Source organism: Vombatus ursinus, unplaced genomic scaffold (genome assembly GCF_900497805.2).
Source record: "Vombatus ursinus unplaced genomic scaffold, bare-nosed wombat genome assembly UNPS02009173.1, whole genome shotgun sequence".
Lineage (NCBI taxonomy): Eukaryota > Metazoa > Chordata > Mammalia > Diprotodontia > Vombatidae > Vombatus > Vombatus ursinus.
Window position 1 is genome coordinate 3,593,384 of NW_020948951.1, and position 23,840 is coordinate 3,617,223.

Below are 23,840 nucleotides of genomic sequence, written 5' to 3' on the forward strand. Positions count from 1 at the left end.
AAGAAATCTTCCCAGGCAGCTGAGTCTCCAGACCCATTGTCTAGGCCTTGGGATTCCACCACCACTACTTTCCCTCTTTCATCTCTTCATCCTCTTCTTCACTTCCCCAGGGAAGGAGGTGAGTTTGTGCAGGATAATGGCACTACTGTGACCCTCCCAAGGTCAAGGCAAGAAGTGGGGGGGAGGGGCTTGGGATTTCAAGATACACCCAGAGAAACTCAAGGCACACCTTTGAGAACCACTGCCTTTGCAGCAATAGGGGAATGTTCCTGGCTATATGACTTCAGAAAATTTACTTTATTTCTCCAAGCCTCAGCTGTTTCATCTATAAAATGGCATAATTTTTTAAAATGGCGTAATAATACCTCTACAACTACCCTCATGGGGTTATTGCAGGGAAAGTGCATTGTAAACCCTAACATGCTATAGGAAAGAAAGTTGCTTTCATTACTCTGGTGCTGGTGGGGCCTCTTTGGAACCATCTTGGTCCTCCTCCATTCACCAGAAGATGACATGGGTCAGGGTCCATCTGGCACAGAATCTCCTCCTGACTTCCCCATCTCTGTCATACAAATTCATCTTCCCTGGTCACAGGTTGAAACTATAGATCAAATCATAGGATTTAGAGCTAGAAAGGACCAGTGAGATAATTAAACCAAAAGGGTCCTATAATGGGAGGCAGGACTTGAACCCATATCTTCAAACTCTACATTAGCACTGTTACCACTGGATCCTGCTGCTGCCCTGAAGCAGCCTCTTCCTCTTTCCCCCCAAACCGTATCTCTTGAATCACTCCCCTCTTCTCCACACTCACTGCCTCCCCTCTAATCCAGGCCCTCATTACTTCTACCCCAGACTATTATAACAACCGCCTAAGGGTCTGTCCTCTCTCCCTTCTTGTCTCCACTGCAATAATCACAGTTAACATTTATTTAACACTTTAAGGTTTGCAAAGCACTTTCTGTATATTAATTCATTTGATCCTTACAAACAGCTCTGAGGAAGGTGGTTTTATTGTCCCCATTACCGGGGCACAGTGGCTAAAGCAACTCGTTCAGGATCACACAGCTAGTGTCTGAGATGAGATCTGAATTCAGGCCTTCGTGCCTCCAGCTCCTGGACTCTATCCACTGCACCACCCAGCTGCCTGTATAAGCAAGCAATCACCTTTCTAAGGTCTGAGAGACCACATTCGATCATACCATTCCGGGAAACCTTTCAGACCTGTTCAGTCCCAGTCAAGCTCTGCCTCCCGAGTCCCTCCACCTTTGACTGCATGGGTCCCTCATACTGATCCCATCTCTTCCCAGGCCAAGTATCACTGGGAAACCCAAGGGCAGATCCCAGGCCTCCCATCTTCTCCCTAAAGAGTACCCTGCCCAGGGCACTCTCAAGGATATGGTGAAGAAGGTCTTGGCCTCACCAAGGGCACCCAGAAGGTCTGCTGACTGGAGGCACCATGGAAAGGTAGCATGCTACTAGATCTGGAGACAGAGGACCCAGATTCAAATCCCAACTCCGCCATTTACTGATGGGCAAAGGCCCGTGGTTGAATTGCTCTCGGCCCCAGTTTTATTACATATAAATGGAAGAGCTGAACGAGGTGATCTCTAGCTCTGAATCTATGGTGGCTGAAGCTTGGCTTGGCTCAAGCCTCTCCACTCCCCGTCTTCTGCCCTTCTGGACCCTGGTCCCCACAGATAGACCAGAGCTGGGGGAGGGGACGGTTGGAAGCTGAAAAGAAGTTCTTTTCCCATCCGGCTTAGACAAAAGGAGTTGTATGCAAATGATACGCAAATGAATGCAAATCAGCACCTGCCCAGTCTCTCTACAGCACACCCCAGGCATCCCGGGGGGGGGGGGGGGGGGGGGGGGGGGAAGGGAGAGGGGAAGAGGCTGTTGCCAGAAATCTAGCCCCTACCTCTGATACTCCAAGGAAATTGGGGGAGAGAACAAAAAGGCACCTGAGACATCATCTAACATCCAATCCCTTCCCTTATGGAGACCCAGAGAGGGCAAATAATTTCCCCAGGATCACACAATTCAAAGCCACATCTTCTAGTTCAACACCCAATGAATGGTCTTCTCAAGGCCCTGAGTGTCCAGAGTGAGACTAGAGGAGGAAGAACAGAGAGAAGAGGAAGGACAGAGGAACTAGCAACCATCCTGTCCCAGACTAACCCATCACCAAGCCTGGGAAAACCCCATCGACCCTCAAGGCTCATCTCTGGTCTCACTCTCTTGATCATTCACTTCCTTTTTTTCACTCAGCCAGCACTTCATCTCCTTCTCCAGGAAGCCCGTCCAGATGACTCCCTCGGCACCTCTTTTTCCCACCACCACTGTTGGGGTCATTCTAACTTCTCTTCCTGTGTCTTCCTCCCCATCCCCCACCCTCAGAGTTTGGAACCCTGGAAGATAAGGCCTACATGGAGATAGGGCCCATGTCTTCTTGGTAAGACCTAACTTATGGGGAACTCAGCACCTGCAGCTCCCTCTGGGAAGAAGCCGTAATGTAACCTCCTCACTTCTGGAGACTACTGTCCTCCCCTAGAGAAGCCAGACTGCCTTCCCTCACCAGCAGGAGGGGTAAAAAGCAGTGGGGTCCTCATAAAAGCCAAGGGGAAGTAGCCTGAGGAGCCCAGAGGAAGGGGAGGGGGCTCACAGAATCATAGAATCTGAGGGTTGGAAGGGAGTTCGGCAGCCCTACTGTCCAACCCCCACACAAAGGAGATCCCCATTAAAATAAACAATAGCCTCCATTCGTTTGAAGAGCTCAAAGGAGAAGGAACCCACTATTTCTTGAGGCATCCATTCCACTTGGGGACAATTCTTGTTGTTAGGAAGTTGTTTGTTTATTTTTTCTGAGATCAAACCCTAAAGTCTCTTTGTTACTTGTACTCATTGCTTTTGGGTTACTCGCTAGCCCCAAAGGCCCTCAGGGTAGAGTAGGAAACTTAAAGCAACCTGGGAGTTAGGCCTCAACCCTAAGGCTAAGACCTCAGGAGAAAACTCAGGTGTCCAGGCTCCCATCCTCCCTTCTTGGGAGCCAAGAGTGGGCCGAGCAAATGAGGCACATCTGATCCCTTCACCCCCCCAGAGGGGCCCTTCCTTAAACTCAGAGCCTTCCTGGAGGCTGGGGCAGGAAGCTGCTGGGGAGAAAGGGGAAGAGGAAGGAAGAGTCTGGGGCAGCCTGGGAAAGAAGGGGCCCAAGGGAAAAGGCGGACAGAACTGGGGGAGAGCCTTGTAGGGACAACAAAAGTCCTGGGGATACAATGACCTCCTTCCTGGGCCTAAGCCCAATCACCTGATCTGGGAAGGACCACAGGCAGGCTTCTGGGGGATTAAGTGTATATGCAGGGATGGGGTGGGGGTGGCAGGGACCCAGGGATAAGGGTCCTGAGTAAACCCAATGAGGATGCCCCTGTAGGGAAGGGGAACTGCAGCCTCCTATGCCGTCCCCCACTTGCCAAGTGGGGTTCATCACCCTCCATCCCCACCCTCAGTTCCGCTAACCTTAACTGTGGGGGCTTCAACCCCATGAGCCTCCACCCAGAATCCCCAACTATGGGGGATTCCAACCTATACAGATTAGTAGTTCTAATAGAATTCAGAGCTGTAGGGGACCATGCAGGCCATTGAACACCTTACAGGTGGAAACTAAGATCCAGAGAGGGAAATGGCTTGCCCAAGGTCATACAGTTAGTAAATGGCCAAGCTGGGATTTGAACTCAGGACTTCTGGTTCCAAATTCAGCAATCTGAAACCCTTTGGTCGATAACACTATCCCTCCCCATCCCCAGTACCCCTTTCCTCTCAAGCCTCCCCCCATGTATACCACAACGATTTCCATCCCATCCTCCAACTCTTCCCCTTACTATAGGGTCTTCAATACCCTATGTGACCCCAACCAAACCTCTAGGTCCCTCTCCCCAATCCAAACACCACCACCTCCCCCCACCCCAGACATGGAGACTTCAGCTCTGAGTGGGGCTAAATCAAGTTATGCCCTTCAGGATATTTCATTGGAGGAAAGAGACTTTAAGGCCATAGGTCCTGTAGCTTGGAACTCCAGTCCTAGCTGGGCTACGAATCCTGATTAGGGCATACCCAGGCCCAGCCATGACCTGAAGTTTCTGAGACTGTAAACGTCCAGCTAGACGCTGCCCTAGCCTAGGGTACAAGCCTAGCATCTTTGAGTCCCCAGCTCTCTCTGGCCTGGATCCTCAGGTTCCTTTGTGCTGACTGGGGGCCCCCAGCATAGTGGTCAGAACTCACCTGGGACATTTGGGGGCGCAGGTTGATCTCTCGAAGGTTGACCGCATGGGGCAGTAGATTGTTGAGCAGCTGACATAGGAGGACGCCATCACGGAGGGCCTGAGCAAGCTCACAGACCTGGGCCCCTTCCCACGTCACTCGGTGGTTGGGGGGCAGCACCCGACACTGGATAAGCCAGTGGGCACACTGGCGCCACAACTCCATGGTGGCCCCCCCAACCTGGCCCAGGCAGACCCCAAGGCCCAGCCTGCCAGTCTCACCGCCACTGTTGCCGACGCCACTCACTCTCTGAGGCCTAGAGTACCACTTCCTCTTCTCTGCCAGTTACAAAGATGTTAACTCCTGGAGGAGGGGCCTGGGGGCATGAAGGGGGGGGAGCACCCCCAGAGGAGAAGGAGGAGCCCTGAGCACCTGGTCACTCCATCCCTTGTCCTTCAAGCCTCAGTTCCAGTCTCACCTCCTCCAGGAAGCCTGGAAAAAATGGAACGGGACACCAAAGTCAGCAGCCTGGGCCCCAGCCCTACCTCTGCCCCTCTGATCTTGGCCTAGTCTCTTCTCAGCCTCAATTACCTCATCTATTTAAATGATTGAGATGGAAAAATCTTCCTGGTTCTATTCTGGTCTTCTTCCTGGGTGTCAGCACAGAGATTCTGACAAGGGCAGAGCTTCCCAACCCTGGTTCCCCAATCAGTCCTGTTCAGAGTAGGGGGAAATGACTCAAATGGTCTCTTAAGGGTCCTCCCTCCTACCCTTAAGAAGCTACAGAGAAGAGCCTTCCACCCTCAGTGCAGGACTCCAGGACTGAGGAACGAAGGGGTGCTGGGGGTGGGAAGAGAGGAGTTGGGAAGGTCAGTCTCCCTTCCCCTTCCCCTTCCCCGTCATTATTTAGGGGCTTTGAGAAGGACCAAGGCCCCATGGGAAGCCTGGCTAGGAGAGACGTTGGATTCGAGGGGCCCTCAGAAGCCTCCCCAGTTGAGTCTACCCATTTCCATTTCCTTCTTCTGTCCTCCTCACTCCTGTCTCTGGGCATGATATCAAACATTGCAGATATATGCAAAGAGACAACAGCCTCTGAGACTCTGGGTCTTTGGCAGAGACTTAGTTTGGGCTCAAGGCACTAGGGTTGGGAGAAAGAAGGGATGTGAGGGAATCAGGGCTCAGCGCTACCTGGGGAGCTGGAAGTAAGATCATCATAGGATTTAGAGCTGAAAGGACCTTAGAAATCATGCCCAACCTCTTCATTTTCAGATAGGGAAACTGAGGCCAAAGGAAGTTTCCCTTTTCTCTTTGCATCTCCAAGGCCTAGCACAGTGTCTGATACACAGTAGGCATTTAGTACATGCTTCTGATCGACTCATTAAGTAACTTCCTGAAGCCCGCTCAGAGGTAGAATTGAAATCGAGCGCCCAGCTTCTGATTTCAAATAGGGTGTTTATTCCTCCACACATCGCGCAGCTGCTTTGACGCCTGCTCACCAACCCGACGCCGCTTTGGAGAAGTCGAGGCATTCCCCTGGGATCCTTTCCCTGACACATCCCTCCCCCTATAGCCCGGAAAAAAGTTTCAGCACCAGAAAAAGGTAGAGGGGGTTGGGATGGGAAAGGAAGGGCTGAGGGTGATTGTAGTAAACCCAGCTCAGGGCTCCGCCCCTCCGAGGCCTCTCGCTATTTGGAGGAAATTGAGGGGGCGTGGCGAGGTGATTACGGGCAGGAGCCAGCGCTGTCCTAGGGGGCGGGGTCGGGTTGGGGCGGTGAGTCAGGCCGGCGCAGGTGCAGTCCTGAGCAGTGCTGCAGGGAGGCGCTGAGCCTCGGAGTTGTTGCGGCAGCTACTGCCTTAAGCCCCTTCCAGGTGAGTTCCTAGGGTTCTGGGCAGAGGCTGGGGAGGGGGTGGGGGTTGCTGAAGGTCCTCGACTTTGTACCTGCAAGTCGAGGTGGGTGGGGGATCGGGATCACCTACTTCCGGAGACACCCTGGACCTTACCCCGAGTAAATAGGAAATCCTCTACTCATCCACCCCTCCCTCCCCACATCCGCACCCTGGATGTTTCCGTAGGTTGGGGGTGGGGGGGGATGGCAAGGTTTGGGTCTTGGATTAGGAGAAAGGACTTGGAACTGAGTCCCTTCTCCCTTTTCTGTCCCCCCGGAACTTCCTTCTGCTTCTCTCCACCACCCCCTCCTCCATCCCCCTTGACTCAGGCCGCAGGAATCCCAGGTACAGCCACAACCCCAACTCCACGCCCTAAGGTCCCGAATTCTCCCTACCCATCAGGCACAGTAGAAACACTAGGGAAACCGTCTCCAGTTGCTCCCTTCCCTTCATTTCCTCTCCCACATTGTACCCTGCCCTCCAACATTATTGATTGGGAGTTTAGTCCTAAGTTCTGTCTAACATCAGCATAACTCTATGTGACCCTAGACAAATAACAACCCGTCTCTGAGCCTTAGTAGATAAGGAAGGAAACAAATATGTATTAAGCCACCTACTATGTGCCAGGCACTATGCTAAGTAAGCTCTTTGAATCCTCACAATTCTGAGAGGGATGTTCTATTATCCCCACTTTACAGCTGAGGAAACTGAGGCCCACAGAGGTTAAGTGAATTGCTTAGGGTCACGCTGCCAGGAAGTGTCTGAGGCTGAATTTGAACTCACGTCTTCCTGACTCAATATCTGGCACCTAGACTAGGTTACCTCCTCTTAAGGTTCCTCTGGATTCTGACATTCAATGTTCCATGTCCTAATGCCCCGTTCCAGTTCTGACCTTCCATGTCGTAAGGTCTCATCATGCCTTTACTGCCCCTTAAGGGTATTAATTGCAGGGAAATGACTTTGTAAACCTTTGGGCTTTGTATACACGTGGCATTGTTATTTTCTAAAGGCCTTTGCAGCTCTACAATGTTTTGGTTGTTCCTCATGCTTCCTTCACAACATGGCCTGGTTGTTGTTTTTTTATAGATGGAGGAACTGGGACTCTTAGAAGGGAAGAGACTTACCCAAGGTATCCCAGCCAAGTTAGGGGCAGAGCCAACACTAGAATCTGGGTCTCCTGGCTCCCAGTCCAGATGATCCCCATCCCCTGTTCTATGTTTTCCAAGTGGGGCCCAGGAGCTGCCAATGGAAAAGGGAGAAGAGCCTCTGGACCCTGAGAAAGAGTTGTTTGACCAGCTGTGGTACCATGGAGAACTGTCCCAAAAGGTAACCCCGAGCACCCCCTGGTGGAGACTCCTGGCTGAGGGTATTGTACTCCTGGTACCTGGTGCTCTGGCCTAACTTCCCATAGGCTGTCTCCCTTAGGAGAGCCAGACCTGAAGGAGAAGGGATTCACCAGACATCTGACCTCCCAACGTGAGGTCTCCTTCCCCTCCTGAATTTCAGGAACCTGACATCCCAATGCCCCCTCTCCCTACCCTACTACCTCTGCTCCTCCTTCCAAAAATGAGGAGCCCCTGCCCATTCACTCGAGCCTCTCGAGACTTCAGACATCTGGGCCTACCAGTCATTGCCATCTATGCTCTCTGTCTCCTGTCTCTGGGATCTTTAGACACCTGAATTCCCGGCCACCATCCCATAGGACGCTCTGAGGCTTGAGCTTCATTCCCCTGCCAATCTTGCCTTTTCCATCCTTATTCCATCCCTAGGAAGCAGAGGCCCTGCTGCTGACGGACGGGGACTTCCTGGCATGGGCCTCCACTTCCACCTCAGTCTTGGGCTCGGGCCCCTTGATGCTGTCCTGCTGCCGGGGTGGCCGACCCCTCCACTTTGAGGTGGTGCGTATTCAGCTGCGCCCACGCCCTGGCAGGCCTCATGCCCTCTTCCAGCTGGAGGATGAGCGCTTCCCCAGCCTGCCCGCCCTAGTGAATTGTTACGTGACTACGCAGCGCCCGTTGTCCCAGGCCTCAGGGGCTGTGGCTTCTCACCCCGTAGCCCGGTGTGGACCTCCGCGTCCTACGACCTTTGGCAAACCCTACCACCATCGGCGGAGCCTGAGTGGGGATGACTGCAGTAATGGTGTTCACCCGGTCCATAAAGGGCTGCTCAGGTACGGGGAGATGTGGTGATACTGGGGCCGAGGGATGAGGAAGAGGAGTCAGTGAAGAGCATTAGTCATGGCGCTTGTCCCCTTCCCTTCACTGTGGCCATTGCTCAAAGAACTCCTAGAAGAGAAGAGGGATCCCCATCCTTGAGATGGGATTTGGTGGTCCTTAAGGAGACAAGAGCTTGGGGATCATATTGCCTCTACCCACCAGGAAAGGGAAAGAGGAAACAGAATGGGAGGGAGAGACAGGCAGCAGCGTACAGTAGAAAGAGCCCTGGGCTGAGTGAAGAGACCTAGGTTCAAGCTCAGTTCTGCCATCTGGGACAAGTCACCTCATTTCTCTAAGCACTGGTTCCTTCATCTGTAGCATAAGATGTTTTATATTTCCTGCCTCATGGAATTGTAAGGAATATACCCGGTGAGCCTTAATGAACCACAGGAGTATGAGCTGTAAAATTCATTCAGACAGACACAAAGTGAGCTGGGGGAGTGGGCCTAAGGGTTCCCTGCCTCCAGAGACAGCAACACCCTATCTCATGGTCCCATTTCCCACTTCCATACCTTTGCCTTACACAGCTCTCCCCAGTCTCCAAATGTACGTCCTTCTCACTGTACCTTGTATACTCCCTGGTTCTCTTTAAAGCTCAGCTCCCGTAGGGGAAGCTTTTCCTTTGAATGTGACGATTGATTCCTTTGTAACTAGCTAGCATCTAGCCCAGTTCCTTGGGCAAAGTAGGCACTTTTCATTAATGTTTCTTGAATTAAATTGGTCACTAGGTCCAAGGAGCTCAGTGGTAGCCAGCCAGCCAGCCTAGACATCCTGGGCCACAAGGGAGGCCCCAAGGGTAGCAAAGGACCAGGTAAGTTGGGGAAACTGAGGAACATCTACATTAAGTTCCCTCTTCTCTCTGCCCTTCTGGCTTCTTCCCCATCTCTGCCTTTTCTTCAAGTCTGTCCCCTTGTATCTCTCTGGCTCTCAGGTTCCCCAGATGACCCCCAGATGGCCAAAGTGATACCTCCTGCTTCCCCCCTTTTTCGAACTGGCAGTGACCCCATATTGCGTAGGGCGCAACTCGGCATGGGCATCCCACTATGGGGTTCAGACGGGCAACTGCATCCCAAGGTGCCACCCAAACCTCCACGAGCACCTTCTGTAATGTTGCCACCCACCTCCTGTGAACTGATGCCCCAGGAGATCGTCCAAGGGAAGGAAAGGCATGGGGAAGAAGCTGGGACCGGGGAGGAGGCCGGGCCTGGACCCAGAGACAGACAGGAGATGGAGTACAAGACAGAGGCCTTGCCTGGGGAAGAAGCTGTACAAAGAGATGAGCAGAAGAACCTCCATGGACACCAGGCCCACCTCAGCAACCAAGAAGGTCCACAGGAGACCCCTTGGTGGGAAGAGGGGGAGCAAGAAGAGGCTGAAGATTTTGTGAGGCCCCAAGGAGGAATTCCTCCTGCCCTCCAGCCCCAAGCCTTCTCTTCCTGCTTGCTGGGCCCTGAGAACCGGCCCTTGGAGCCCAGCGCCCTGAGGACCCTTCGTGCCCTGTTTCTGCAGCATGATGTGGGCACTGTAGCCCGACACCTGCTTCTCACCAACTGCCAGGTCAGCAGGCCCAGAATCTGGCAGCATCATGACCAGAGATGTCCCAAAGGCAGCTTTTGCTGGGCTCACCACCTCTTTCCTCCCAGGCAGCCCAGGTCCTGGGTGTGACTCAAACTCAGCGCCAGGCAATGGGCGTCCACTCAGGTCTGGAGCTCCTCACATTGCCTCATGGTCACCAACTTCGGCTTAACCTATTGGAGAGGTGAGCCCCATGCTCCAGCCCTAACCCTGCCCCTATCTCCCCCAGGGGAACATCAGAGGATAACCATGCCACCCTCACAGCCATTCAAACTACCCTCTCTTTCCCTCCAACCCTGCCCCAGAGTTATAACTGAGACAATAAGGATTCTGCCCCAGGATGCTAAAATTTAAAGGGGATACTGATGGCACTATTCTTTCAGCATAGAAAAAATCTGAAGAGCTCAGAGGGGCTCTTCGCAACATAGGTGGCAAGAATTAGTTAAAATAGGAAACTGCCCATGCAAAAACAAGACAGCAGTGTCATGTGGGTTTTATTTTATAATGGTGACTTACACATACATTCATATACCCCACTGGCCCTGTCACCAAATTCATCTGAGTGTGGTTCCCATGGCTTGACCTGCACAAAAGTTGCTAGTTCTGCCTTCCAAACTTTTGTAGCTTCCTACACCTTCTCTCTTAACTCCCTGCCAGGGTCTCCCCGTTCCCACCCTCATTCCCCCATAGTCCCTTTAACCTCATTGCTCCTCAGACCTGCCACAACCCTGCCCCATACTCCAACCCCCTTTTCTTCTCACTGACCCTGCAAACTGCCCCCCCTCCCCAGGCACGAGGCCTTGGCCCTGGCCGCGGCCATAGCTGTGGTGGGATGCTCAGGGCCGGTGGCAGAAAGGGTGGCCACCTTGCTTGGCCTCATCCAGCTGGCACTAGCCCTTCGGGCTCCCGGGGGTACAGGAGATCTGTTCGCTCTTTCTTCAGTAATGACTGCCTTGCAGCTGCCCCAGGTAAGGTGAAGGATGGGGAAGGGACCTGGAGTCAGATGGGCTCAGGGGCTAAGCATGCCAGCTCTCCCCAGATCACACGGCTAGAACAGACGTGGCGTCTCCTCCGGCAGAACCACACAGAGGCTGCGCTGGCCTTCGAGAAGGAGCTAAAGCCCTTTGTCCGAGCCCTGGATGAAGGAGCTGGTAAGTGGAGGCTTAAACCTTTGCCTGGCGGCATTTTAGAACTGGAAGCAGGGAACTGGGGTCATCTAGACCCTTGTGATACAGATGAAGTAATTGAGGCCCAGGGAAGATGAGTGACTTGCCCAATGTCCTACAGCTAGTAAAAGCTGGAGCTGAGATTTAAACCCAGGAGATCCCGGTAGCTCCCTTCTTCTCATCACAGGAATTGGCCAGCCAGGGGAGGTGGCCCTGCCTCACATAGTGCCCGTGGCCCAGCTGCTGGAGGGAGTCCAGCTATGGGGGTCTGACGAGGAGAGCTGTGAACGGCTACTTTGGACGCTGCAGGGAGCCCGAACCATGGCCAACAATGCCTCCCACTACTGTGAGGCAGCCAGGGCCAGACTAAAGGGTAAGCTCTGTCTTCCCCACCCCCAAAGGAGTCACCCCTCCCTCTTCTCCCCACCCCCAATCTCCTGGCCTTACCCTGGGCTCATTCCCTTTCCCCCACCCAGGTTTCCAGCCCACCCCAGAACTGTGCGAAGCCTTCCAGACTGAGTTTGCCCTGAGGCTCCTCTGGGGCAGCCGGGGTGCCGGAGCTGGACAGGCTGAACGTCACAAGAAGTTTCACCTTGTCCTCAGTGCCCTCTCCAGGAGGCTGGAGCCTGAGGGCTGAGGTCGCCTGAGCAGTAAAGATTCATCTTAGCTGGCCAGGACTCCCCACAGTCCTCTGGCCCCGAGCCTCCTAGGGGCCTGGCTCTCAGGCACAGCAGTGTTTGCATCCGTTCCCCAGGCTGACTGCTACCAAGCCCAGCTCCAACCTTGCCCCACTGCACCCACACCTAGAGAAGTGAGACCCTCTAGAGCAAGGGGGAGGCAGGTACAGCTGAGCCCTCAAACCCAGTTTCTCTTCCTCCTCTCCTTTGCTGGGACCAGGAAGTGCTGCTGGCCTCTCTCTTCTCCTGCCCTTCTAGAACCCAGAAGGCTTCCAGGGAAAAGGAACTCACTACCTCACAGAAGCTGTTTCTCCCAGCAAGCTGAAATCTGCTGCTTTGGAACATCCTCCCACCCCTCCGAGCTCTTCACTCGAGCAAATCTAGTGTTTCTTCCACAGTGGGAATGGGCCATGGCTAGGAAGCCCACCCCCCTCCTCCTGTCCCCTCTTAGATAAGCTCCTTTATGCAGAGAAGGAAGGTGGGAAGTCGCCATAGCCCTTTGCACAAGTCATAGGGCTCAGATCAGTAGAGAAGCTGGCTGGCTCTCCCCAGAAGGCCCAGGCTTAGATGGAGAGCATGAAGCTACATTCCAGTGCCACAGATTCATTGGCTAGGCAGCTGGGAGGTGCCCACCTCCCACTGTTCTTCACACTATTCTGTAGTGCTTCTCCAACAAGTGGGTGAGGTCCCTGGGCAAGGGCACAGCAGGCTAGGGGAAGAGTCCAGTGACATAGGCCGCCCACCGAGTCCTAAATAAAGCTCCAAGTCAGGGGCTGCACACAGTTCATTTATACAAGTTTTTGTTTTGTTGTTTTTTAAAAAAAAAAAAAACTGCACTTGCCAGAGCACAAGTATTTACATCGAGTGTAGGAGGCACAATGGGGCTGGGCCTGGCAGCAGAGGTTACACAGGCCGCAGCTAGAACTCTGGGCTGAGGAGCATGTGGGGAGCAGAAGCCCAGGCCACCCCAGGAATAAAGTGCATATATGGTGTGGAGTGAGGGGCAGCCAGGCCCAGCCCCACTCCTGGCCCCCTGGGCAGGGTCCTAAAGCAGCAACAGCCGGGCCTTAGGAGGAAAGAAGGGGGCAGGACAGACTCTCCATTCAGCGGGACTGTCCACCTGCCCGGAGGGAGGGCAAGGGGGCACCCCTTTCAGGGATCTACCCACCCCTGGGGATGGCAAAGGGATTCAGCTGGGTGTGACTCGAAGGTAGGAGGTAGGCACGTAGCCCTCACCCCCCTGTTTCCGCCGGACCCTCGTCCACCCATCGCCTTTATCCTCCTCCATTAGGCACAGATCCTCGCCTTCATCCATGGAGATGGTGCCCTCACTGGACCCTAATGGGGGTAATGGGATATATGAGCAAGACTACCCCAGACATTGTCAGAGTTACCTGTACTGACTCAAAGCTTCCCCCATGGCTGGCCAATCAGAGGGCCACAGAATTTAGAACTGGAAGGGACCTTAAGAGTGCCTGTTCAGCGTCACGCCAGGACCAAGCGGCAGAAGCCAGATTGTACACCCCGATACTCTGACCCCAAAGCCAGGGCTCCCTTCGTGCCAGCAGGCATGCAACCTGAACCCTAATGAAAACGCCCGAGGCTGGTCTCCTGAGAGAGAGGGTGTCCTCTGGCACAGGGTGCCTTCTGTCTAATGAAGAAGTAGCCCTGAGGTGTTGGGCTTTGCTATAGAATATGCCTCAAGTAGGGCTCAGCTGCAGCCTGGCCAACAAGTAACTGACAATTCCCTGCTTCCTTCTCACCTTCAAACTGGTAGACAGCAACACAGTGACCAATAGGGAAAGCGGGTTCCTCCTCAAAGTCCTCCTCAAACTCGGTATAGATGGAAGTATCCGTCCCCTCATCTGAGGGGGGAGCCTCTGGGCTGGGGCCAAGGAGTTAGAAGTGAACGTTCATACCCTGCCCCTCTGCCCAACGTCCTTCTTTGGGTCCCTCTTCTACCTTAGCCACTGATGACTCACTCCCCACCAGGGCCTACCCCCACTACCCCCACTTGGAGCCCCCTCTCTATTCTTGCCTCCCTGGCCATTTACCCAGGGTGTGCCTCTCTCTGTCTGTGTATGTGTGTCTGTCTCTCTCCCCATCTCTTTCTCTCTCTCTTTTCCCCTGGGGTTCTTCTCTATCCTCCCACCCATCTTCCCCATCCTGTCCCTCCACCTAGGGCCCTTCTCCAACAGAGCAGCTGCACACATGCAAACACACACACACACACACACACACACACACACACACACACTCCCCTCAGCCCCCTGAGGGCCCTCACCTCTCCTTCTCAGAAGAACAGTTGTTTGTATCTGGGGGAGCCCCAGTGGGGGGTTCTGGGGGATGACTATGCCGTCCCAGGCTGTCACCGCGGTTACCCAGAACTCTGTTCTCTGCCTCAGCCAGCCACGTCTAAGAGCAAGGCAATCAGTGTTTGGGAGGGCCTGGTTGGCCGTATCCCCCTAGTGCCTCATCTCCCACCACCCTCCAAAGGCAGACAGGACAGGAAGGTTTCCTAAGGTCGCTTCACTGCTTGCCTAGGCCATGATGGGAAACAGCTGGAGCCACCACCCCTCCCCCCTCCCCCCACCCTCCCACCCCCAGTGACTCAGCTGGGCTGGCTGCCAGGTCCTAGACCAGAGGAGCTCACCTCATACTTCTGGATCTCCAGCTTTAGTCGCTCAATATTGCCCAGGGTCTCTGAGATGCGGGGCTCCAGGCTGGCAGGGTCACCCATCTGTGGCGTCTTCTCATAAACATCCTTCATCTTCTTTAAGGCCTCCCTAGAGAGGGAGGGAAGGAGGTTCCTCAGTCTGCCCAGCTCCCTCCCCTCTCCGGCAGCCAGAATCCCAACAATACAAGGGTCCCTGGAGGACTTCTGGTCCAGCCCAAGCCTGAGCAGGCCATCCCAACAAGTGGCTAGGGGCCTCAAGGCCCCCAGGGATGGGGAATTCCCTCCCTCTATGAGGCAGCTCAACTGTACAATTCTAATTGAGTAAATCCTACATAAAACGGCCACTTGGCAACATGCCCCACCCCTCCAAGCTCTCCCATCTCGGCCAAGCAGAGCAAGGCTAATCTCTCACACAACACCCAAAGAGAACAGTTGTGCCCAAAGGAAAGGCTGCTGGGTGGGCAGGACCAGAGTCGAGCTGACCTCTGCTCTTAGCATGACCTTGGCAGGCCACTGAACTGCCCTGAGCCTCCGTTCCTGGATCTTCTAGAGGACCAGTGGTCCCAACGCCCCTGTACCCTGTATTTGCCCCACTGTTCACCTCTGATCTATCTCCTTCTGTAGCTCCCGTCCTCGGTCTTCCAATTGCTGTTTCAACTTTTTTCTTCGCTGCTCAGGGGGCAGGTGGCTGAAATCCTCAGTGGCCACTGTCTAAGAAAAAAGAGGGAAGGAGGTTCAATCTTCCCCCAGTTTCAATATCCCCACAGGGTGCTAGGAAGCCTGAGTCTCCTCCCTGTCTCCAGCCCAGCAGCCCAAGGAGCAATGCCAGGTGGCAGGTGTGGAAGTACCTGCCACCCAGTCCCTCGACCCAAAGTGGGAAGTGGGGAAAGAAGGGTGAAAGGGAGAGGAGGCAGGTGATCAGGGTAGAGCTGCCTGGTGCCCAGCTTGTCTTGACCCACCCCTTCCCTTGCCAGTGGGGGGGGATCATCACCTCAGCACCCCCGAGGCCCCTCCCCAGGGGCCAAGGGCCCACTTACCCCTCGACTTCGGAGACTGCGGAAGGAGGCTATCCGGGGCTTGACTGACTTACTGATCTCACTCAGTAAGGCCAGGGGGTCCCGGCCGAAGCGAGGGGATGGGGGTCCATTAGCGTACGCCGAGGGAGGGGGTCCCCCCAGGGGGGACAGGGGTGGGGGGGGGTAGCTACAGGCAGGGGCGAGGGATGGGGGATGGGGTGGGGGTGGTCAAGAGCAGGGATGGATGGACAGACAGACACACAAAAAAGGAAAAAAGGAAACACAAAATGGAGAAAAAAACGGTAAGAAAACTGGGACACACATACACACAGGGACACATGCACATTCCAGAGAGCAACACAAAATACAAAGCAAAGGGTGGGGGATGAGAAGGGAGACAAGGCTGTGAGCTCCCAGGAGGACCAGAACACCCTCCACTGTTTACTAAGCCTCAGTTCACCAAGCAAGGAATTCTGGCTCCCCTTCCCCCAAAGACCCTTCTTTCCCTTACTCAGGCCCCTACATCTCAAGCCTTGTCTTCCCTAGTCAACACATGCAGGAGAAGCAGATCCAGGACAGGCAAAAGGTGGCAGGTCAAAGATGAAAGCCCATGGGATCACAGGTCACCCTCAGTATCTGGGAAGCACTCACTAGTGGCCTGGGGCTAAGGTCATAGAGGCAGGAGAACCTGAGAGGCAGCATTGGGGAGCCCAGGGTGAGCACTGAGGGAGTGGGTCAGCGTGAAAAGAAAGTTTGGCCTCAAACTGCCCCACCTACCACCCGCCCCCGCAAGATGAGGCCGTATCCCCAAGACGCAGAGAGGGAAGAGTGGAATGAACAGCTTCCCCTAATAGCCACTTCCCCTGCCCACCCCCCCCCCACACACACTCACTCTCTCTCTCTCTCTCTCTCTCTCATTCTCTGACCCCAAACTCACTGAGAGCCAGCTGCATGCAGAGCAGGAAGCCCCACATTAAACCTTCAAGCTGAGAACCCTCCTCAGCCCCCCTGCCCCTGCCCTGAAGCTCCGGGCCCCAGGGGACTAGGTTCTCAATCCCAGCTGGGACGAGAGCCAAGAGGAAGATTCCAGCCCAGGACTCAGCGTTCTGGCCCGTGGTTCCCTGGGGCTTCAGGGGTGAGGGGGTGGAGGGGGACTGACTCAACGGGGCCCCACCCACACCCCCCCAATCATTCGTGTCTCTGGCTCGCTGGCCAGTGACACCCCTCCCCATCCAGGGGAAGGGGTCAGAATGGAGCATGCCCACACACAAACCACCCAGCTAACCCCGGCCTCCCTGACCCTTACCTTATTCTTCTTCCCGAAGGGCCAGCGCTTGGGGCGGTTCCTGACTGGGCCTCGTGGGTCAGGGCGCCCATCAGGGGGTACTCCCAGGCTGCTGTCTGATGGGGCCCGGGTCATGGGCTGGCTGAAGTCCTCAAACTCGACATCACCAGGGCGAGTGAAGCCAGATTTATGCAGGCCAATGAGCACCTGGGAATCCTGGACGCAGGCAGAGGAGATGGGGGTTGAGGGGAGGTGGAGTGTTCCAGGCCCCGACTCATCTGGCTACCAGCCCCAGCTCTCAAAGACTATTACAGCAGAAACAGGCTAGAGGCTAGAGGCTAGAGGGTTTCTGAGCTGGAGGCGACCTGAGCAAATATGTAAGTCCATCAATCTGACTACAGATGGAGAAACTGAGGCCTAGGGCAAGGAGGGACCTAGTGCAGGGTCACTTAGGGGGTCAGTGGAAGAGCAGGACTCAGCTCCAGGTCTTAGTCCCCCTGAGCTATCGCCCTGCCCTCCCATCCCTGGGACCACGTCCCGATGCCATCCCTGACACGGCAAGCTTCCTTCCTTCCCACCCCCAGCGCCCCTGGGGCCCAGCACCCACATTCTTGGGGTCCACAGCGGCGGCAGCCACCTTCATGCCCTCCAGGCATTTTCCAATGATGGGCATAACCTGGAGTTCTGTCTCCGACAGAAGCCCGTAACTAGCACCGAGCCGGGCTGTCCGCCGCTCGTCCATGTCCTGTAGCTTCTGGGGAGGCACAAGGAATTGAGGGAGAAGGGGCTGAGAGGTGGGAAGACCAGAGATGGAGAAGTGGGGTCTGAGGGAATCTGGGGAGACAATGAAGGGCCTAGGTCAGCTTGGGGGGTGTGGGGGGATGGCAGAGAAAGGAAGAGATGAGTATGGGGAGGAGCCCAAAGGGACCCCGGGCCAGCGGAGGGCCTGGCTGCTCACATCAAAGATCTGAGGCATCTCAGTGAAGTAGAAATGGGCCTGGTCACGGTTGAAGCGTTGTAGCTGGGCAGCGTATTCGTTCTTGCTCTCCTCGGCCATGTGGCTGCGCACGTGGGCCTGCTGCTTCGCCTGGGGGAGGTCGCTTAGGTCACAGCCCGGGCCGTGGCCTCGCGGGCCCCACCTCCACTCCCCGAGTCCCACAGCCCTCCCACCTTCTCCACATCGGCCTTGGTGGCATTGATGTCCTGGTCCAGCCGCTCGGCCGTCTGAGCTGCCTTCTCCGCCTCCCGACAGTCTCGTTCAAACTTGCGTTTGCTCTGAGGAATGTGACAATGACAATGAAGTCACCTACAGGCAAGCCCTCGCCCTCACATTCCCTGGCTTCAGGGGGGGAGGGGAACTAACTGTTCCCATTTGCAGAGGGAGAAACTGAGTGCCAATAAGGTGAAAGGTCTTATCTCCTCATGGTCAAACAAGTGAGTTAGTAATAAAGCTGGGATTAGAAACCCAAGTCCCTGGCCCCTACGCTGATTTTTCCCACTGAATGTTGCCAGGCCTTAAGTGGGGGCATTAGAGGTGGTCAGCTCCCCATAACTAGGAGCCCACCCCCATTGCTGGCCCTGCTGGCCCATAGCTGAGAGTATGTAGGACCTCCAGCTTTGCAGTTCTGTTCATTCCTCTGCCCTCTCTCGTCTTTTCCCTGTCTTAGCACTCACATTCTCCAGCTGCTTCAGTCCATTTTCCAGCTGCTGCTGTGCCCGGCGGCCCTCCTGGAAATGCTGCAAGATTAGGGGGAGTGCTTAGAAATGAGGGTCCTGGGGACTCAGCTGGGGCCCAGCTGCCTGAGAGAAACTGAGGCAGGAACAGCTAGGGCCCAAGTTGTCTTGGTCAAGGGAAATGGGGTCAGGGGTCTTGCTGGTGGGGGGATTTGCTGGGAATGCCCAGGGACCCTCACCATCTTCCGCTCCTGCTTGATGTCCTGTGAATACTTGGCCAGCTCCAGACACACCTGCACGGTCAGATTCTCAGCCACCAGCTCCCGCTGGCCGGCAAAGTCATTGAGCTCTTGTAAAACTTGCATGAAGGACTGTTGCTGACTGAACCTGAGGTGGGGACAGGGTCAGGGTTGGGGGAGAGGAGGGGAAGAGAACTTAGCACTGATTGACTTCTGCATCCAGGCTCCCATGCAGGAGAGGAGAAGGGCATCAACTCCACCACCCCAGCCACAACCCCCCTCCTCACTTGGACTCTGGGTCATCCTTTGTCGATCTCTTGGGCAGGTATTTTTTCACTAGGCTCCTGTCAGGGAGATGGGTAGGAGAGAGAGGAAAAGAACCATTGAGTCTAAGCTCCGCCCCCACCCCCTAACAAGGATCCCAGGAAGGCTTGTCCCAGAATCCCCCCCAGCATCCAAGTGCTGACATCCCCCCATACAGCTTCTTTTCTCCAGATGGAGCCTCCCATAACCTCCCCTGAGCCTTGCAGCTCTTAAGTTAGCCAGCTTGGGGTCCCCAAGCTCTGAGCCCTGCAATTGTGAGCTACAACCCCACTCCAAGGCCTACCTGAGCTGCTTGGCATAGCTCTGTTCCACCTCTGTTCGCTCCTTCACAAACTTCACATATTTGTCTAACAGGTCCAGGCCCCATTGTGTATGGCGTTCGATCACCTCAAACTGGTCCTAAAGGGGAACAGGAAATGTGGGAAGGGGGGAGGAGACTTTGAACAAGTCCCTTCCCCTCTCTGGGCTTCAGTTTCCTTCTCTATAAAGGAGGGATCTAGTGTCCCTTCCAGTACCAGCTTTCTTCAATTCTAATACCTCAGAATGGTCTGGGGAGACCAGGCTCCCAGCTCCAATCTTGGCCCCAGCCCCCCATGGGTGTAGCCAACAAAGCCCCACCCCTGAAAGACTGGACTGGGAGTGGCCAGGAAAATAGCTCTAACCCTTCTGGAGGAGAGGCCTCCGAAGAGAGAAGCCCAGGGCAGCAGGAGATGTCCCCCCCATCAGTGTCTCTGAGCCAGAAGGGGTGAGGTTGGTGGGAGTCCAAGGGGCCAAATCCCCACCTAGCATCTAGATACCAGGGTTTGTCAGTGCAGGGCTGGAAGAGAAGGGGGGGGGGGGCACGACAGCCTCATAGAATCCTTGCTCGTCTCCCCAGGGACAAAATTAGCCTGGAACCTGCCTGGTCCCTTGCCCTTACCCCCAAGGCCCCAGCTCCAGCCAGGTTACCCCACACACACCCCTAATCCCCCTCCATTCCGGAAAATCCGGCTGGGCGGGCAGGAGTGGGTGAGTCAGGCACTACAGAAAGACAGAGAGAGGGGGGCAGCGTTACTGGCAGGCAAGGGGCGGGCACTGCCCCATGGGCCAATAGTACTTAACCCCCCAGCCCCCAGGGCTTGGGATCAGGGGTTCCTGAATTCTCTTTTCTCTAGGAGCACCCAGGAATTTACAGCTTAGGTAGGTCCCAGCTGTTTGGCCCATGTGGAACAGCAAGGATCAGAAGACGTGTCCACAGTTTAGAATCTTGATTCTATTATTCCCTGTCTGACCTTGGGCATGTCACTTAATTTCTGTAAGTCTCAGTCTCCCCATAAAGGGGTTTCTACTTTAAAACCTTCCCCCATTACCTGGGTTAGGGGTCTTGAGGAAGACAAAAGGAAATGTCACCACTGCCCTCTCCCCAGATAAAGAAAATTACATGCTCTTTCTTTCTCTCTCTTCCCTTCCCTTCATTCCTCCCTCCCTCCCCCTCAAGAGTTTCAGGGGAAACCCAATCCCGAGCCCCACTCATTGACTCAATTCCCCCAAGTCACAAAACAGTCTCCACGAAGTCCCAAGATTTCTGGGCCTTCCTTTTCCTTCCCTAGCCCAGGCCGCATCATACAACATCAAAGTACCTTCTCCTGCCCATCTTCACTCAGCTTGACCACCCCATCCCCCAGCAGCACTCAGCTGTTCCATTAGGCAGCCCCTCACTGTAGGTGAAGTTCAAGGAGCTAATTGGGTTCTATTCCCGGTTCTGCCATTTCCTGGCTCTGTGACCTTGGTTAAGTTCCTGGCTTTCTCAGGACCTCAGTTTCCTCATCTGTAAGATGAGAAGGTCAGACTAGATGGTGTCTAAGATCTCTCGGTTTTGACATTCTTAACACTCCCTTCTTAACCTGTCTCCCTGCCCTTCCTCAGCTGAGTCAGGCTGCAGAAAGTGGCAAAAAATTGGGGTGGCATTTGTACTGAGGTTCTTCCTCCCAGGTGGAGTACCCCCTACCTTCCTGTGGGGCAGAGCTCCAGACTAGGAGATCCCCCTCCCACTCCCCAGCTCCAGTCCTTGGTGATTTGACTTGACCTCTCTGCCATCTTGCCTGGGGATTCCTGGGGATTTCTAGAGGGACCTGGATTTTCCAGGCCCCTGGGGGTGGGAACTCCCAGCAGCCAAGGGAGGGGGATGGGGATGAAGAGGTAGAGAAAGAGGAGTTAAGACTTCTCCCAGACCACAACTCTTCACACCTCCCATGGCTAACTGGGCTCCTTCCCAGAGTCCTCAGCCTCTCTGGCCCCTCCCCCTTCATGAAAGAAGACCCTGGAGTGTAAAAGAAGGCAGGAAGACCCTCCTCCCACTATTGAAGCCATTTAGCCTTCCAACAGTCACCCCCCCAACCCACCACCCACAGGGATTTTCAGACTCAGCCCAGTCCTTTAGAGCCCAGTAAATGGATTAAGCCCAGCCAGGAAGAGGGAGGAGCCCAGGAACCAGGCCCCCATCCTCTAAAAGAGAACAAGGGAGGGAAAGATGTGTCTCCAGGTCACTGGAAGAAGTGTCAGGGCTTTCTTGGGACAATGTGGCTGAAGAAAGAGTTGGGACACCATGATTGGAGACAAGGTGGAAATCCTGGGTCCTGACAACCACCTGGTGGATGTCTGCTTACCACTCCACCCCACCCCCCAGCTATGTACTGAACCAGCTGCCCCTGGGCAAAGACCCAGAGACCCAGTAAGATAAGAAGAGGCCTGACCTGGTCAGGGAGCTCAAAATAGGTGACCTATTCCAGCTTTCCACACACGCCCCTTTCATCTGGCAAGACAAACTTAATTCCCAGGGAATGACCCTCATTCCAGAGCCCCCAGTACAGCCTGGGCCTCAGTTCATCCTCCTCCTATCTAGCTCAGGCCCAAAAGTGAGGGTGGAGAAACTGAGACCAGGAAGGGTCCAGACCCACCAAAAATCAAGCCTTTCTCCAAGGGAAGGCTTCAGCAGCTTAGACAACTTGCTGCTGGCCAGGGCCCCTGACTGAACCCTGAGGCCAGGGTCCATGAAGTCAGTAGTCCCCCTCCCCACTCCCATTCCCCCCACAAGCACACTATCTATCCCAGGAGCTCCCAAAGCCAGAGGGTCAAGGAGGGCAGGGGGAGAGCCAGAGCCAGAGCTAGGGGTTGGAGGGGTGGGGAGGAATCTTCCTTCCAGACCAAGATTAGGAGCCCTCCCAGAGGTCCAAGCTGAACAGAGCCAAACTATGAGACATCCATCGAGGACAAACTGGTTTGCCAGGGAGAGGGAGAGAGACAGAGGGCCAGAGGGCCAGGGGTAAGGAAAACAAAACAGGGGAGAGGAGGGCCTGAGGCCCAGCCAGGGGAAGGGACCCAGGCAGCCTAAGGACTGGGCCTTTTGGGGGTGGGGTGGGGGGAGGGCTGGGATCCCTGGCCCAGGCATTAGGCTGGGAAGGAAATCCACTTCCTGTTGGGGGGGGTGGGAGGGGGAGGAGAGCAAGGGATGTAAACACAGTAGCTCAAGCCAAGGGAGGGGTAACTAGTGACAGCCCCCCACACTCTACCCACCAAAAATCAAGAGTCAGCTGCTGAGTGGCCTGTCCTAACCACTGGAAAACCCTTTGGTTCTCCAGGACCACTGGTCACCCTCCACCAAGTTTAGCCAGGCCTGGCCTCCTCAGGGCTATGAAAAGTGGAGTATATGTAGGGGAAGGAGAGAGAGATCCCCATAGGACTCCAAAGAGTCCAACCTCCATGCTCAGACCCAGAAATACATGGCCTCTTGGACATTGGGATCCTGTGTGGGTGGGGCAAGAGGGGCATGGTCCGACTGGCAAAGGGCCCTTTGGAAATTCGGCATAAATAACTTCGTTTGAGGTCAGCTAGGTGAGGAGGGGGGAAAGGGGAGTTCCTTGCCCCAGCTCTCTCTGTCACCCTTACAACCCTATAGTTCAAAAGGGGAGAGGGCAGCGAGGCCGATGACAAAAGGCAGGACTCGAAGCCCAGTGGGGAGGAAGGCAAGTGGGAGAAACTGGGGAGGGATGGGAAGGGGGACAAGAGGAGAAGAATACTGGGACGGCGAAACTGAGGAAAGGAGACAAACGGGAGAGGGAACATGAGAAAGAAAGAGGCAACTGTAAGAGAAAAGTAGGTGCTTAGAAGGGCTGAGAGAGGACAGGGAAAGAAGCACCCGGGGTGAGGGGTAGCAGAGACCTGTAAGAGGGTCTGGGGAAGGGACTGGGAGGGTAGAAGAGAACGAATGAGAAGCAGAAGGCGAACTAGGAGAAAACTGGGAATAGAGGGGGACTGAAAGACGGGCAGGAGAAATCACAGTGAGGGGCACAAGGGCAGCCGTGAGAGAAGAGAAACTGAAATCGCAGGGGTGAGAGCTGCATAGGGAGTTGAGGGGAAAGGGGAGTGGGAAAGAAATGAGTGGAGGGCACTGGAACAGACGAGAGAAAACGGAGAGGGGCGAACCAGGAGAGAATTGAGGGGGACCTGGAAGAGAAACGTGGTGGGAAACGGGAAAGAAATGGAGGAGAAATGAGAGGGGGCCGGCGGGAGAGTTGGGAGAGGGGGCCCGGGAGAGAACTAACCGGGAGGGGGAATAGGAGAGAAGGGGGCCAGAACTGAACCGGTACAGGGGCAAAGGGAGAAAACTGGGAGGGGGGCACTGGGACAGAGGAGGGGCCCCCAAGGAGACCAGGAGGGGGCTGATGGAAGAAAGGAGGGGGGGCAGGACCAGACTCACCCACAGCTCCGTGCCCCAATCCATGCTGCTCCCGCCGCCAGCCCCGAGACACTGCCCCAGCCCCGCGCGGCCAGGCCCGGCCCGGCCCGGCCCGGCCCCGCCCTCCGTCTCC

General features: G+C 55.2%; 3 protein-coding genes across 9 annotated transcripts in view; 1 reads left to right on the forward strand and 2 right to left on the reverse strand.

The window, feature by feature from the left end:
- The window catches only part of VAV1 (vav guanine nucleotide exchange factor 1), a 39,650-nt gene extending 35,061 nt beyond the window's left edge, over positions 1 to 4,589 (reverse strand). The window contains exon 1 of the mRNA XM_027850968.1: positions 4,279 to 4,589. Coding sequence (XP_027706769.1) covers positions 4,279 to 4,482 — 204 coding nt within the window. The 5' untranslated portion in view covers positions 4,483 to 4,589. The remainder of the gene's footprint in view (positions 1 to 4,278) is intronic.
- Positions 4,590 to 6,033: 1,444 nt separating this feature from the next.
- Positions 6,034 to 12,569, forward strand: SH2D3A (SH2 domain containing 3A). Of its 6 annotated transcripts, XM_027850833.1 has the most exons (12): positions 6,034 to 6,126; positions 6,474 to 6,489; positions 7,231 to 7,273; positions 7,371 to 7,470; positions 7,914 to 8,314; positions 9,089 to 9,171; positions 9,292 to 9,917; positions 10,004 to 10,119; positions 10,726 to 10,903; positions 10,975 to 11,086; positions 11,289 to 11,474; positions 11,578 to 12,569. In XM_027850833.1, exons 4-12 carry the CDS (start codon positions 7,390 to 7,392, stop codon positions 11,736 to 11,738), a joined length of 1,944 nt encoding a protein of 647 aa, XP_027706634.1. In that variant the 5' UTR covers positions 6,034 to 6,126; positions 6,474 to 6,489; positions 7,231 to 7,273; positions 7,371 to 7,389; the 3' UTR covers positions 11,739 to 12,569. The 6 variants fall into 6 exon arrangements, with proteins under 6 accessions (XP_027706634.1, XP_027706637.1, XP_027706635.1 ...); XM_027850836.1 differs by lacking the exon at positions 7,231 to 7,273; XM_027850834.1 differs by lacking the exon at positions 6,474 to 6,489.
- TRIP10 (thyroid hormone receptor interactor 10) lies at positions 12,545 to 23,802 on the reverse strand. Of its 2 annotated transcripts, XM_027850840.1 has the most exons (16): positions 23,729 to 23,802; positions 19,277 to 19,392; positions 18,957 to 19,013; positions 18,670 to 18,817; positions 18,431 to 18,493; positions 17,927 to 18,031; positions 17,715 to 17,843; positions 17,364 to 17,510; positions 16,778 to 16,972; positions 15,870 to 15,874; positions 15,493 to 15,652; positions 15,057 to 15,166; positions 14,432 to 14,564; positions 14,063 to 14,193; positions 13,542 to 13,663; positions 12,545 to 13,116 (listed from the first exon to the last, which is right to left on the reverse strand). In XM_027850840.1, exons 1-16 carry the CDS (start codon positions 23,750 to 23,752, stop codon positions 12,968 to 12,970), a joined length of 1,794 nt encoding a protein of 597 aa, XP_027706641.1. In that variant the 5' UTR covers positions 23,753 to 23,802; the 3' UTR covers positions 12,545 to 12,967. The 2 variants fall into 2 exon arrangements, with proteins under 2 accessions (XP_027706641.1, XP_027706640.1); XM_027850839.1 differs by lacking the exons at positions 15,493 to 15,652; positions 15,870 to 15,874.
- Between the last annotated feature and the right edge of the window lie 38 nt (positions 23,803 to 23,840).

Bases quoted from the DNA above. Each gene is read 5' to 3' on its own strand.
- SH2D3A (XM_027850833.1), top strand. From the start codon at position 7,390: ATGGAAAAGGGAGAAGAGCCTCTGGACCCTGAGAAAGAGTTGTTTGAC. The intron at 11,087-11,288 runs GTAAGTGGAGGC...TTCTCATCACAG, and splicing joins AGCCCTGGATGAAGGAGCTG to GAATTGGCCAGCCAGGGGAG. The intron at 11,475-11,577 runs GTAAGCTCTGTC...TCCCCCACCCAG, and splicing joins AGCCAGGGCCAGACTAAAGG to GTTTCCAGCCCACCCCAGAA.
- TRIP10 (XM_027850840.1), bottom strand. From the start codon at position 23,752: ATGGATTGGGGCACGGAGCTGTGG. The intron at 18,494-18,669 runs GTGAGGGTCCCT...CTAATCTTGCAG, and splicing joins TCAAGCAGGAGCGGAAGATG to CATTTCCAGGAGGGCCGCCG. The intron at 17,844-17,926 runs GTGGGAGGGCTG...GACCTCCCCCAG, and splicing joins CCAAGGCCGATGTGGAGAAG to GCGAAGCAGCAGGCCCACGT.